Source organism: Natrix helvetica (genome assembly GCF_964273705.1).
Source record: "Natrix helvetica genome assembly, chromosome: 5".
Lineage (NCBI taxonomy): Eukaryota > Metazoa > Chordata > Lepidosauria > Squamata > Natricidae > Natrix > Natrix helvetica.
Window position 1 is genome coordinate 60,598,315 of NC_138551.1, and position 14,355 is coordinate 60,612,669.

At 40.7% G+C, this 14,355-nt stretch overlaps 1 protein-coding gene across 3 annotated transcripts in view; it reads right to left on the reverse strand.

Moving 5' to 3' along the window:
- The window catches only part of PDZD8 (PDZ domain containing 8), a 45,654-nt gene extending 39,549 nt beyond the window's left edge, over window positions 1–6,105 (reverse strand). Inside the window, exons 1-2 of one of the 3 annotated variants that reach the window (XM_081954368.1) lie at window positions 6,026–6,105; window positions 4,704–5,216 (exon numbers count right to left, since the gene is read on the reverse strand). In XM_081954368.1, coding sequence (XP_081810494.1) covers window positions 4,704–5,216; window positions 6,026–6,090 — 578 coding nt within the window. In that variant the 5' untranslated portion in view covers window positions 6,091–6,105. Of the gene's footprint in view, window positions 1–4,703; window positions 5,876–6,025 lie in introns of those variants that run through there. The other 2 variants (XM_081954369.1, XM_081954367.1) reach the window with 2 other exon arrangements.
- Between the last annotated feature and the right edge of the window lie 8,250 nt (window positions 6,106–14,355).

A 14,355-nucleotide genomic window follows, 5' to 3' on the forward strand; every position in this document is an offset into this window, starting at 1 on the left:
CTACTGAGAATTACTCTGATGACTGATGTGGCATTTAAGTTGCTAAAATAAACTTATTAAAACAAATATTTTAATTAAAATGAACTAACTCCCAATTTTATTTTATTAATCTACAGGGAGGCGACCTATTCCCTCTCTTATGAATTTATTACAAATACTGATCTTAAATCCAGAGATACAGGACAGGTAGTTCTCCAGATGTTACTAAAATACAGCTTCTACCATTCCCCTCATCATCACTCATGCTAGCAAGAGCTCTGGAACATTGTGTGTGTTCAACATCTGGAGTGTGACAAGTTCTGTATTCTTTAATGTATTCTAGTTTTCAGTTGCTACTGTACTGTTGCAAAAATACTGTAAAGATCTTCTACTCAGAAAAGCTAGATATTATCCAGCCCCACTTACTTATTTAAGAACATTTGTATGCCTGGCAGATCAAATAATGAATCATAAAAGCTTTAACCCAACAATATGTACAGTATAATAGCCTTCATAACCAATCCCCTAGGCACCAAAATACATTGTGCATGGTCTTAATCTCCTTCCTGAAAGATATTAGGGAGGGAGACATTTTAATCGGGGGGGGGATCTGTTCCATAGGATTAGGGCAGCCATGAAACTGTCCTGCTTTTATTCCTGTCTGTATGATTTCTAAGGGAAAGAAATTAGGAGCATACCTTGGGGAAAGGAGTGGATTTTTAATATTAGCCACCTGGAATCACCCGCCCATTGGGCAGCCATATAGATTTGAATTAGAAATAAATAAATAATAAATTCCTTCCCAGTTAGAATATGCCAAGTAGGCTTCAGATTTTGAGAATACTTGGTTAAAGAACCACTTGGACTGCCTACAAAATTGTCCATAGTTAATCAAGCAGGTTTTCTTCTTTTATATATACACATAATATTTGTAAAACCTACATATCTATTATTAAAAGAGGATTTCTTTGTATTTATTGAAATTGGGCAATCACCACAAATGCTATTCAAGTAAGAATTACGTTTGAATATACAATATCTGATTCTGGATTAAAGCATCAATCTTTAGAAGAAAAAATGCAGAAATACTTTTAACATTTTGAAAAGAATTCACAAGACCTGTGTAAACATATTAGAGGAAAAGTTGAATGCTAACTTTGCTATGTTAGTTCTAATTCAAAAATATAAAATTTTACACTGGTCCAATTAAAATGTTATATTCTAAAGCCTTTTCCTGCTCAAGAGTGTTAAACTCTTTTTAACTTGTCTAGCAACCCGTAACTGCATACAGAAAAGAATTCCCACCATAGATGAGTGAAAAGTTTCACTTTTGTCAGAGCGACATCAGTTAACCCATAAGTTTTATGTTTTTTTCAGAGATGCATGTACTTATTGGATGTATCCTCCCACCTTCATTCAAATAAACTATTAGTTTACATTTATTAATAAAAAATAATAAAACAAGAACAAACAAGGCTTTCTGAAAAAGCTCTGTTTTTAACAGTTTACAGCAGTTTTTCTTAAAGTGTGGTCATAGGACCACTGGGAGTCCCACAAGACCCTTTCAAGGATCTGCAAAACCAAAATTATTTCCCAGCCGATGTTGACTTATGGAAAGCCAACTGCAAAGGGGGCAGATCAAATTTTTGTGGGAAAGTTATTCCAAAATATAGGTATAGCAACCAAAAAACAGCACTGTGAGTAGCAAGATTTAGGCTGCTAATAGTAGTGTGCCACAGCTCAGTGTCACATATGGTATATGACAGTGATCAAACCTCTCCTAGCACTTTTCAAGGTAGCCACTATGACAATGAGAGTCTGACTTTATATTGAAGACTGCATATAATTACCGGTAAGACCCTTACTTTCTTAATATTAGTGTAAGGTTCTTAAAGTACCATATTTTTCAGAGTATAAGACACATTGGAGTATAAGACACACCAAGGTTTTGAAGAGGCAAATTAAAAAAAAAAGTTTTTGCACTCTGCAAACCTCCCATTTTTTTCAGAAAAAGAGCATGAATAGCCCTTAGGAGGCTTATAGAGTGTTCCTGGTGTGTGTGTTAGGGGGGCAAAAATGAGCAAAAAACAGCCCGTTTTTCGCAAAAATGGGCCCATTTTTGGTCATAAAAGGGGCATTAGGAAGCTTATAGAGTGTTCCTGGGGTCTGGAGGGGGGGGGGAATTGAACAAAAGGCCCATTTTTTGCTCATTTCCTCCCTCCCCAGCCCCCAGGAGCTCTCTGAAAACCTCCTACAAGCTATGCATGGCCATTTTGGTGAAGGAGCAGGGTTTCAGGAGGCAAAAAATGCTGTATTTAGTATATAAGATGCACCCAGATTTTCAGCCTCTTTTTTGAGGGAAAAAGGTGTGTCTTATACTCTGAAAAATACGGTAATACTTCAGCTCCATAACTCCATCATGTGAGAGAGCTGCCTATTTTATACACTGGTTTGTTTTATTTATAGCCAATTCAACACTGACTGTGGATGTTGTGCAGATTTAAAAAAACAAGCACATGATCTAAAATCAAGCAAAAGATAATGAGCGTAACAGAAACAAGCATACAACATTAATAGAAAAATACTTGGATCTCTGAACTAATCCAGAGCTTGGGGAAAAGGTTTTTCAAAAGTTCTTTAAATTGAAGGCTTAGTTTAGTTCAAACCTCCAGGGGATGCTATTCCAAAGACCAAAACAGAGAAATCACACTTAAGTCTCATTAGAGGACAATGATTAATGGATGGGAAATAAAGCCCATCACTCTGCCAGATGTTACAGGACAGGCAAAGAGCATGGGAGAGAGATGGTTCCTCAGAAAGCCACATCCTATCCTATTTACACTTTGAATTTTATCTGCATGCTCATAAGTTACCAGCAATATTGCATGGTTAGACTGGAGTTTGTCCACAATTGTTTGTGTTGCTGCATTCTCGACCAGTTTTAGCTTCTGAATGATGTCCCAGGAAGCCCATTGCAACAATCCACAATCCAGGTAAGATGACTGAGACATTAATAATTTAGTCCATAAAAGAGTATAAATTGGTGCACAGCTTAACTTCCATAACACAATTGTCACCTGCTCTTTGAGATGCTGTGAGCCCAGGATTGTGTACCAGTTCTGTCTACGGAAGTGCAACATTATTTATAACCATAAATGGAGAAACTCTGGCATATGAAGAACCATGAACCATAGCTACCTGGGTAGCTACCCCATCCAGACTCCAATAATCTTTAGGCACAAAACCTCAACCTCATTACTCACTCAACCAAGGCTAAGCTATCTATCATCATACTGATGGTAACTGACCATGTTTCAACAAATGACTGGTTCACATAAATGTTAAACAGGAGGCAAGAGAGTCAAGCGCTGAGGCACCCCACAAAGAAAGAGCCTATGTAAAAACTAGCTATGTAAAAAGAAGGAAAACCATTGCAACACTGACCCTCCCATTCTCAAATCCTCTAGCAATCCAGAAGAACTTCATAATCAATACCAAGGAGAACCAGATGGTCATACAAGCTTCATCTTGGATTTGTCAAAGATTAAGTGAAATCAATGCTATCATTCTCAGCTGAATGGACGGATGATGTATAAAAGTGGGGTAAATATAGTTAGCTCAGAAACCTTCTAGTCCAATCCTCTGTTCAAGGCAGGAATCTGATAGCAGTGACCAATATGAATTGAGAACTTTGATGTGATTTGTTGACGTGAAGGAAAGGAATAAATATAATATTTCAAAACAAATCTATTTAGAAAGAGTTAATGGGTCAAGAAAAAGACTAAGGTTGTACTTGTATGGAATTGCTGAAATTCTGAAAAACAATTACAGGTAATCCTTGACTTAAAATAGTTCATTTACAGTGACGATTTGAAGTTAGAACAATCACAATGGCACTGGGGAAAACTGATTGTTTTTCACATTAACAACCATTGCAGCCTGCCCATGGTCACATGATCAAAATTCAGATGCTTGACAACTGACTATTTATGATGGTTGCAGTGTCCCAGGGTCCTGTGATCACCTTTTGTAACCTTCTCACAAGCAAGCTCAATGATGAAGCCTAGTGCACAACAATCATGTTAGGAACTTAACTACTGCAGTGATTCACAACTCACTGAATCAAGAGAGGCCGTACAATAGGACAAATCTCACTAAGCAAATGTCCCATTTAGCAACATAAATTTTGGTCTCAATTGTTGTAAGTTGAGAACTACCTGTATATAATTTTAAAAAAATGCAAGGATGGATCAGGTGAAATAAGGCTTTGCCAAACAGAGATGTACTGAAAATTAGTATGGTGAAAATTAGGTATATTTCCTCCTCTCTTTTTTAATTCATGTATTAATTCCTTTGGCTTATTGTTTCTTACTCCTTTTATGATATCTTCCTAATTCTGATTCCAAGAAAGGGAATAGGGTAATGAGTAATGTGGGTATAAAAACTGAGCATCTTATTCACTATCAAAGTCCACAATGATGTGAGATTTGAGCTGTCTTCAGAAAATGTGCATGGCTTCTTATGGCAAATTATACACTGACAGCAAAGTTGAATAATTTCCTCATGCATCACTCTTGCAGAAGACATTTCTGTTACACTTCACACTGTCCTCACCAAATTCCTTCAGATTAACCCCCCAACTGTGAACTAGTCTTTTCCATTCCCACCCGTTTTACCCAAGCATGACAATGTCAACTTGATCTCCTCAATCCAAAACAACTTACCTGATTTTATAGTGAGGTAAGGTATGCTTGCGCTTGATCACTTTCTTGAACTGATTGACAATGATGGAAGTCAGTTGGGGCAAAGGTCTCCCTTCAAACTGCGACTTGACCTCAAGGGCGATCAAAGGCTCATCGACAAAAGCAAACGACCAGTGCGTGAAGGGCATACGGGTGAAGACCAGCCTCAGCCGACCCATGATTTTAGAGATTTTGGCAAACAGATAGGCCGACTTGCCAAAAACCAGGTCCGCATCAATGGCTAAGTGGAAGCCCCCCTCGTACTCCATGTCAACTTCGAAGTCCAGCTCCTCCGGGCAGCCTTCCTCGTTACACGTCACCGGCCGCAATATCTTGATGTTTTTAAAAAGGGGGATGACGTTGCCAAAGGAGACATCCCGCAAGCTGAGCCCCTCCAGCACTTTGCCGGTCACCTTGGTCTGCAAAAGCTCCTCGAATTCCACCTTGATTTTCTTGGTGATCCAGTGGCGGAGCAAGGTGGTGTCCTTGAGTTCCCTGAAGAGAAAGAGGCAGATGGCATTGAGCCAGTAGAGGGTCTCCTCCGTGCACTCCACCAAAGGGGGCGATTCCTGGCCGGAGGCTTTGAAGCTCTGCTCGCTTTTGGAAGAAGACTGGCTGACTAAAGATCCGGGGAAAAACGCTTCCTGCCCCAAGAGGAGGAAGCCGGTTAAATAATCCTTGAGGGTCGAGTCCGGCATTACTCTGGTAACAAAGAAGTGGGAGCTGCGAAGCCGGGACACCCCGGGGACGGCTTCGGGCTGCCTCCGGTAAAAGAGCAGGAGCTGGGCGAGCAGCGTGAGGAAGGAGCCCAGCAGAGCTGACAGCAATATGCCATAGACCGACAGCATCGCCTCGCCTCGGGCGCCCTTCGCTGCCTCGAACCAAACGCGCCGGCTTCCCCAGACAGCTTCCCACCTTTTTACGCCGTATCCGGCAGCGGCGAAGCCATCCCCGCCTCCTCCATCTTGACGACAACGACGACCTGCGGAAAACCACCGGGCCCCCCGCGCTCAAGTCAAGGCGCTAAACTCGGCGCCGTCTTTCCCTCCCCGCTCCGCCCTCAGACGGCGAGGCGAAAAGCCGCCGCCGCCGCCGCCGCCGCAGCCAGGCGCGCGCACAACTCCCTCCTTCTCTGGCCCGCTTAAGCCTCTCTCTCTCTCTCTCTCTCTCTTTCCCTCGGCGGCGGCGGCGGCGGCGGCAGCAGCAGCAGCATCCGGGTCTTTCCTTCCTGCCCTTCCGCCGCCGCCCCCGCCCCCTCCACTCCCCCTTTTGATAGGAGAAGAAACCAACTGCTGCTTCTCTACCTTTGCTCCGCTCCTTCCATAGGTCTGGATTGGAGGAAGCGGGGAGGTACGGAGGGTGACGTCATAGGGCACGCCGTCCCTTCGCGCTGACCTCATAATACTGCGGAGGGAGGAAACAACAACCCCCCCCCAAAAAAAAGAGAGGGGGGAAATATCCCAACCCATCCCACCCTCGTAGAATGTGCGCGTGCGCATTCCCTCCGCCCGTCTTCTTCCTAGCGCGGTGCTTCAAAGCGTTCCGGCTGGTCGGCGAAGAGGAGCGTGGGCGGGTTAGAGAGAACAATCTCATTTTTGCAAGCCAATAAATCTGATGAGCTTTGTGTTTGTCAGGCCGATAGTCATCCTGCACGGAAGAGGGATTCCCTTTTCAATGACAAATAAGAAGGCTGAAAAAAATGACGGGATGGTTAAGTGACTGAATGGCCCGTTGCTTGTCATTCTTTGGGTACAGGTGGTCCTCGACGTATGACCAACAAGTTGAGCCCAACAATTCCGTTGCTAAGTGAGACCTTTGTTAAGTGAATTTTGTCCCCGTTTTACCACCTTTCTTGCCACGGTTGTTAAATGAATCACCGCAGTTATTAAATTAGTAACATGGCTAAATGAATCTGTCTTCCCCAATTGTCAGAAGGTTGCAAAAGGGGATCACATGACCTTGGAACACTGCAGCCGTCATAAATATGACACAATGGCCAAGTATCTGAATTTTGATCACATGACCATGGGGATGCAACAATAGACGTCTGAAAAATAGTCACTAGTCATTTTTCTCAGTGATGTTATGACTTCAAACGGTCACTAAATGAGCTGTTGCAAGTCAAGGACTACCTATACTGACTCTGAAGGAGGCATGATAACCTGCCTTGTTTCTTTTAAGCAGCAGCCAGTTGCATCTCCAACCATTTCGTCCCCTTTGGGAATTTTTGAGACAAAGTACTCATGATATTTAGAAATAGGGCAGTGCCTGTTTCTAACGAGGGAAAAGTGACAAAAGTGGTTCAAACAAGAAGAAAACATTCTAATTAAAATGCAAATATAATTTAAACAACAACAAAAATTGAATAAAAGCCATTCTTAAACTATACAAAAAGCTAAGTTGAAAAGTATATAGGTTCTGTGAAATAAACAGCTGAAAAGCAACATAATGTGAATTTACAGATTGTGATGATTGTATTTGTTTTGCAGAGCTGCTTTCCCAAAGTAGAATAAACACATTCCCTGGAAAGGACTGCCAATGAAAATATTGAAGTTGAAATAGAAATCAAAGAGACAGTGGGCCAAACTTTAGGAAGTGGAAGACGTCTGGAATTTTGAGAACCTACGGATATTTTCTAAAATTGCTTGGCTCATTGGGCTTGGCCAATGGCACGCGTACCTAGTTGTACATAATATAATCATTTTAAGAAAGTGACTTATCAGACCATCCACCACTTCATGCTCCCTCTCCCAGATGGTTCCTACAATTTCTGGGTATTAATTAAATAATGAGATATTAAATTAATTAATTTATTGGAGCATAGTTATTAGAAATAAAGGCAATGTTAGAGGCTGGGGGTTAGCTTTTAAGCATGTTCGCTTCTCACTTTTTGAATTAAATTTTTAAAATGTAAAATGGCACATCGGAGAGATGACCTGACAGGGACTAAAATTGGTGTGTGTACCCACGTTGATGCAGTCACATTGGATATACAGCCATGGCTCAATACATTGAATGTTTTACAAATAATAATAATACAGATACAGATAGTTCTCAACTAATTTCCACAATTGGGCCCAACATTTCCATTGCTGAACAATGTGGTTGTCAAAATGAGTTGTGCCCAATTTCACAACTTTTTGGCCACCATTGTTAAGTGAAACACTACAGTTGTTAAATGAATCACTACAGTTGTTAAGTGAATCTGGCATTACCCAATTGATTTTGTTTGTTGGAAGCTGACCCGGGAAGGTTGCAAAACGTGATCACATGACCTTGGGACACTGCAGTTGTTATAAATACTTGCTTGTTGCCAAGCGCTCAGATCATATGATTGTGGGGATGCAGGGACAGCTGTAAGTGCAAACACTGGACATAAGTCATTTTTTTCAGCAATGTTGTAACTCTGAATTGTTGCTACATTATTGGTTATAAGTTGAGGATTACCTGTACATTTCTCCTAGGTTGCAATAGCTTCCTTAAAAGCTCTTTTTCAATCTCCTATTTTTCCCTCTAAAATGGTAACTACCGTAATCTAACCTCAATTACAGTAAAATTGGAAGTGGGGGGGGGGGGGTTAATTAAGTAATGCATTAAATTATTCATAGTTAATATATATTTTATTTAAAATCATTTTAATTCCGTTTTAGAAGTATTTTGTTCATAGGTTTATTAATGGAGACAGCTAGATATGACGATAAGTGTTCAAACAGATCAGAAAATTAAAGAAGTGAACTACAAAGCAATTTATTTACAATTTTTAAGCTAAATTGGGGGAAAATACCTTTTTATTCATTTTAGTCCCGTTTTTTCATTACGTTCCTGAATTTTCATTACTACACCTTCGTATCACACACATTTTCAGCTGAGTTGTGTCATCAACACAGCACAGGTTTGTTTCGTGCTGCATTTTCAGAGAGAAAAGAGGAAGGAATTATTTAGACATTACTTCTGTAGATATCAGAAACCAGAACACGTCATTCCTCTTTTCCTATATCATAAGACTGTTTATTTGTACCAACTGTTATCCACTGAGTTGTTGCTAGCAGCTGATGTGGCAAACATGGAGTTAGAAAAATCTATTGGCTGCTGAAGGGAGATTTCAGGACAAAGTGTGGCTAGGGAAAATGAATTAAGCTGTTTTTCTGACAAGACTTAAAGTATCTTCCTTAAAAAGTGAGTGCCAGAAAAACTAAGGGAATTAAAACCCTAAAATGTATCTGGAGGCAAGCATATCTAGTATGCATTCCAAGGAGGAAAGAGGAGGGAAAAAAATCTGAGAAATGAGGAAACTGGTGGAAGAAATAAACAAAAAGTGGCAATAAATTAACTAACATTATGTACAGTGAATTCCTGCCTACCAATTAGTAAACTATAAGATAGTAATTAAAACCAACCCTCAGTGGAGAATTCTTATTTTCCCGTTCTTTTAGACAGATGTTAACCTTGAGAGAATAAGAATGAATTAAAAAAGAGGGAAAAGTGAGGATGTGAACATGTGAATATTTAGCATTCTAAGTCAATAAAGCTTTATTGTTCCTAAACTTTCTATGCTTCATATACGCAAAGATTCTAGTTATATCTTAATGGAAATCTGAGAATGCTATTAGGGGAAGCAATTCCCTTGAATGTGCGCGTATGCGTGTGCATGCTCCTTTAATAAATCCCCTGCTTCTTTACCAGGGTTGTAGAAATAGAGGCATTTCCATGATACCAAATTACAGCAGTTACATGTGAACAGTTGATCAGATCAATTGGGAAATGCTTTAAGTAATTGTCTTTAAGTTGAAAGGGGACTCACACAAGAGATTGCCTGCTAGTTTTTTAAAGATAAAATTGAGTAACAGTTTATACTGTGGAAATCTTGTTAGCAATTAGCAAAAAGCAAGGGCATGAGCCAGGAAAAGAGTGCTGAAGATGAACAGGACTAGGGTGAAAGAGGACTCTTGGTGGCTTTGACGATAACAGAAGAGATAAAGGATCTTGTTAGTTGTCAAAACTAAATCAAGGCCAGTTGCCAGTTCATCTAATTGAACTAAAGAAATATTGCCACTAATAGCTCTAGCTCTTAGCTCTAGAATTACAGTTAAGAACTCTAGAATGAAGTCTTGAACTCCCCTTTAGAAATCTTGGATTGAGGAGGCAAAATTGAAATTACAGGCCTGCCTCAATTGTACAGACTGAAGAGCTTTTGAAGCTACCTCAGCGGACTTGGATGAGCTCACTGATATTGTGATATCATATGTTAGTTTTTGTGAGGACATATGTGTGCTGACCTTGCTCTCCTTGCACATATACAGTAATAATAAGCCTTGGTTCACAGTTAAGCTCAAGCAGCTACATCCTACCAAAGAGGTGGTCTACAGCAGAGCCCCTAATCCCCGGTCTGTAGCATGCCATAATGGTCTGTAGCATGCCAGAAACTGGACCATGTAAACCAGTGATTCCCAAAGTGGGCGGTACTGCCTTCTGGAGTGGTGGGATGACTTAGGGAGGTGCTAAGAGGCAAGGGGGGCTGCAGAGGGGCGCTAAGAGGTAAGGGGGTGGTGGCAGGGGGCGCTAAGAGGCAAGGGAGGTGGCAAAGGAGTGCTGGAGGTGACCCCCTCACAGGGCGCAATTCTGCCTGGGGCTCTGTTGGCCGCCAGTCAGCTGAGCACTTCCGGCTGGGGTGACATTCAGACACCTCTGACCGGTTCTCCTGAACGGTAGGACAAATTATGGGCAGTTCGCAGAACCGGTAAAATGCACCACTGACTGGCTCCGCCCTCACCCCCCGCCCTTCCCACTCACTCCTTTTCGTACCTCGCCTGCCTAGAGGCACAGGTGCTGCTGCTGCTGCTGCTGTCAAGATATCTATTCTTTCCCCAAGCTATTTCCCTCCATCTGGACTCTTCCTTGCAAAGCTGAGCCTAGCATTCAATTTAAAATCCAGAGCAGGGAAGGGGGGCAACAGAGCAGCCAGGAGGAGGGAAAGGGGTTTTTCTTTTTTGCCAGGCTATTTCTTTTTTCACAAGCAGAGGAAGAGAGGGGGAGGGAGGGAGGAAGGCAGAGAGGGAGAGAAAGAAAAGGAGAGAGGAAGGGAGGAAGTCAGAGAGAGAGAGGAAGAAAAGGAGGACGGAAGTGAGAGGGAAGGAGGAAAGAAAGTGAGAGGGAGAAAGATGGAGAGAGAGGAAAGTAAGAAAGGAGAGTGGGAAGGAGATAGGGAGAGGAAGGGAGGAAGGAGGGAGGAAGAGAAAGGGAGGAAGAGAGGAAAGGAGAAAGAGGGAAAGAGAAGGGGAAGAGAGGTGAGAGAGAGACAACTGAACATGAAAAAGTATTAATTATGTCAATGGAAGAGATAGGAAACTGCATCTTTAACAAATCACTGGAGATGTGCTACATTTCTTCTTGGTTCAAATGCTCTACTATCATCCTGGAGCCTGTCCATATCCGTAGGTGGATTATAAACTTTCTGACAGATAAAAGGCAACAGGTAAAGCTTGAGAAAGTCAAATACCTGGACAGTATACTCAATAGAGGGGAATTATTGAGTCTGTCATTTGTACTTGTGTAATTGTCTGGTTTGGTACAATTACCAAACTGGACAGGTACAGACTTCAACGGATAGTTAGGACTGCAGAAGAAATGGTTGCCTTCCATTGAGGACCATGTATACTACATGGATCAGAAAGAGGGCTGAGAGATTATACATCCTGGGCAAAAATTGTTTAAACTTCTCCCCTCAGAGCACCACTATAGGGCAATGCATGCCAAAACAACTAGACACAGGGGTAGTAGTTTTTTTTCCCCTCCTGCGATCACTGTGCTGAATAAATGTCAATGGAGATTCTCAGTCATCCAGATCATGGTTATTCCAAAGGTGCAACTGGACTTTCCAGAAAAAGCACCTTTGGGACTCTCCTGAATACCTCATTCTCATAACACTATCTTATGTCTAAGTATATTTATTTATATAGTATGGCTGCATTACTTTTATCTGTTGATAGGAGAGGGGAGGGGAGGGGAGAGGAGAGGAGAGAATACATGTTTTGCAGCGGAGACAAATTCCTTCACTTGGCCAATAAAGCTATTCCTATTTTATTCTATTCTATTCTCAATTCTAATTAGAGAAGACAGAAATAGAATAATATACATGTATTTAACCTCAGTTCATAATTTGTGCACAAAGAGATGCTTAGAATTTACTAGAACTGAAAGTTGTAGTTCCGGAAAAATGTTCTCACTTTTGAAACACATAAACAAGAGAGAAACAAGTGTTCACTATAAATCATGTCTGTAAAGCTTAGCTGGAAACAAAAACATTTCCATTTCCAACTACGGTAAGCTTTGCAAAGATGATTGCTATGTGTTTTATTTATAGTTTTGAAGGTGTAGTGGGGGATGGAATGCTGTCGTGTCTCTCTCAGTCATCGAAATATAGGATTGGAAGGGACTCTTCACCCAAGGCAGGAATCATCATACCATCCTGGACAAAATGGTTATGGACAAATGGCTGACTGTTCTGTTCTTGAAAACTTCCAATGATAGTATACCCAGAACTTCAGTAGGCAAGCTTTTTCACTGTTAGGAAATTCCTAATTTCTAAGATGACTTTCCTTCTGATGATCTTCCAGACCCTTAAACGTATCTTGTGACATTTATTTAAATTTGTTGGCTGCCCAACTCCAATGGACTCTGGGAAGCATATGAAACTAAAAAACAGGAAACAGCAAGAAACATTAAATCAGTATGTCTAGTTTAATGAAAAGAAGGGTTAGGGTAGGGCAACATGATAGAGAGTTCCAATATCTAAGGGACTGCCAGAAGAAAAGGGGTTAAGCTATTCTTCAAAGTACCTGAAGGCAGGACAAGAAACAATAGATGGAAACTAATCAAGGAGAGAACCAACCTAGAATTAAGGAAAAATTTCCTCACAATTAAATCAATTAATCAATAGAACAGCTTTCTTTCAGAAGTTGTGGGTCTCCATCATTGGAGGTTTGGACAACCGATCTTTTGGCAATAAACAATGACAAACATCAATCCAGGCCTGGTTTTCAAGGCTTTCTGAAAACTAGAAGAGAGGGTTATATAAAACCTGTGTATGGGTGTGTGTTTATTTTCATTGTCTGGTGGTGTTTATTTTATTTTTTTTAAATCTCAATAACAATTCAAAAACCCATTATCATTGGTGCCATTATTACTTACTCATCTTTATGGTCCTATCATTTAACAATCACTGTCTGCAAAGTAGCCTGCTCTCTAGGCAAGCATGATTAAATAGTCAAAATAGAGTTTGCATATTATTAATCACACATTATTTTGTTCGGTCACATAGAGCATACTTTAAAATGCTTGCAGTATCAGTGGTGAAATTCAGTTTTTTTACGACCGGTTCTGTGGGTGTGGCAGAGGAAGAATACTGCAAAATCTCCATTCCTGCTGCACTCTGGGGCCAGCCAGAGGTGGTATTTGCTGGTTCTCCGAACTACTCAAAATTTCCACTACCAGTTTTCCAGAAGCTGTCAGAACTTGCTTAATTTCACCCCTGTGTAGTACCACTAACTGATTTCAGCAAGGAAGATTGAATGACATTGCTTAATCTAGTCCTATGTAATCCACTTGGGGAAAAAACAAAAAAATGCAGTAGTGTTATAAAAAAAACCAATGAGCTTGCTGTTTGTTTACTCATGAAGATATTTTTCCCCATTAAAAATACTTCAAAGCCAGGCTGGATGTGAATAAAAGGTAAAGGAGGCTCTACTGATTGATCACTTGCGATAAATGATCACAGGGTTCCAGATTTATTTTTAATAAATGGCAAAAAAAGGATTCCTTACCTTCTAAATTAGTCTGTTGGAACCTTTAATAGTATCATCTATATATATAAAAGCCAAATACCACTCACTCATCACGAAATCTCCAGAACTGTAAAGTCTACAAACTTGAAATTCGGCATGTATGTTCCTCTTGGCTTCTAGGTGCTCGCTAAGAAAGGATTTTTTGAAATCACCATCAGAACATCAGTATTTCTTATACAGTATTATATTAACATGCATCGCTGCTAAGGAGTTAGACGTTCTACTCCCCCTCCCCGCCTGGAAGGAATTCTGTTTCAACTGCTAGTTGCCTTATATGGGTGTGGCACATGACTTATCCAGCCTGTGGGTTGGGAGTTTAGACATTCTACTCCTCCTCCTCACTTGAAAAGAATTCTGTTCCAACTGCCAGGTGCCTTATATTAACATGCTCTGATGCTAAGGAATTACACATTCTACATTAATTTTCAAGCTTTAAGTGTCGATTTATCAAGCCCAATCACAGTTTTGTAGCAAAGCACAGGTATCCAGCTAGTTCTATATAGAGATGTCTTCCTGCTTTTCATCCCATAGAAAAGCTGAAAGTTGTTTGAAATAAAATGATAATATGTTACTGCTGCAATCATATTCTTTTTTATTTTAGCAAGTGGCACTAGTGAGTATCCAACCTTGTGCATCTGATAAAGTATGCTCTTTTATTTCAAACACAGCTCCACAATGTGTTTTATTTCTGAAGCTGGTTGTGACAGTGCTTCTTTTTCCCTAATTACTTCATGGGAGCAAATCTAATGGTGCTGACAGGTGCAGCTGTTATTCCTCCAAAGTCATATGGCATA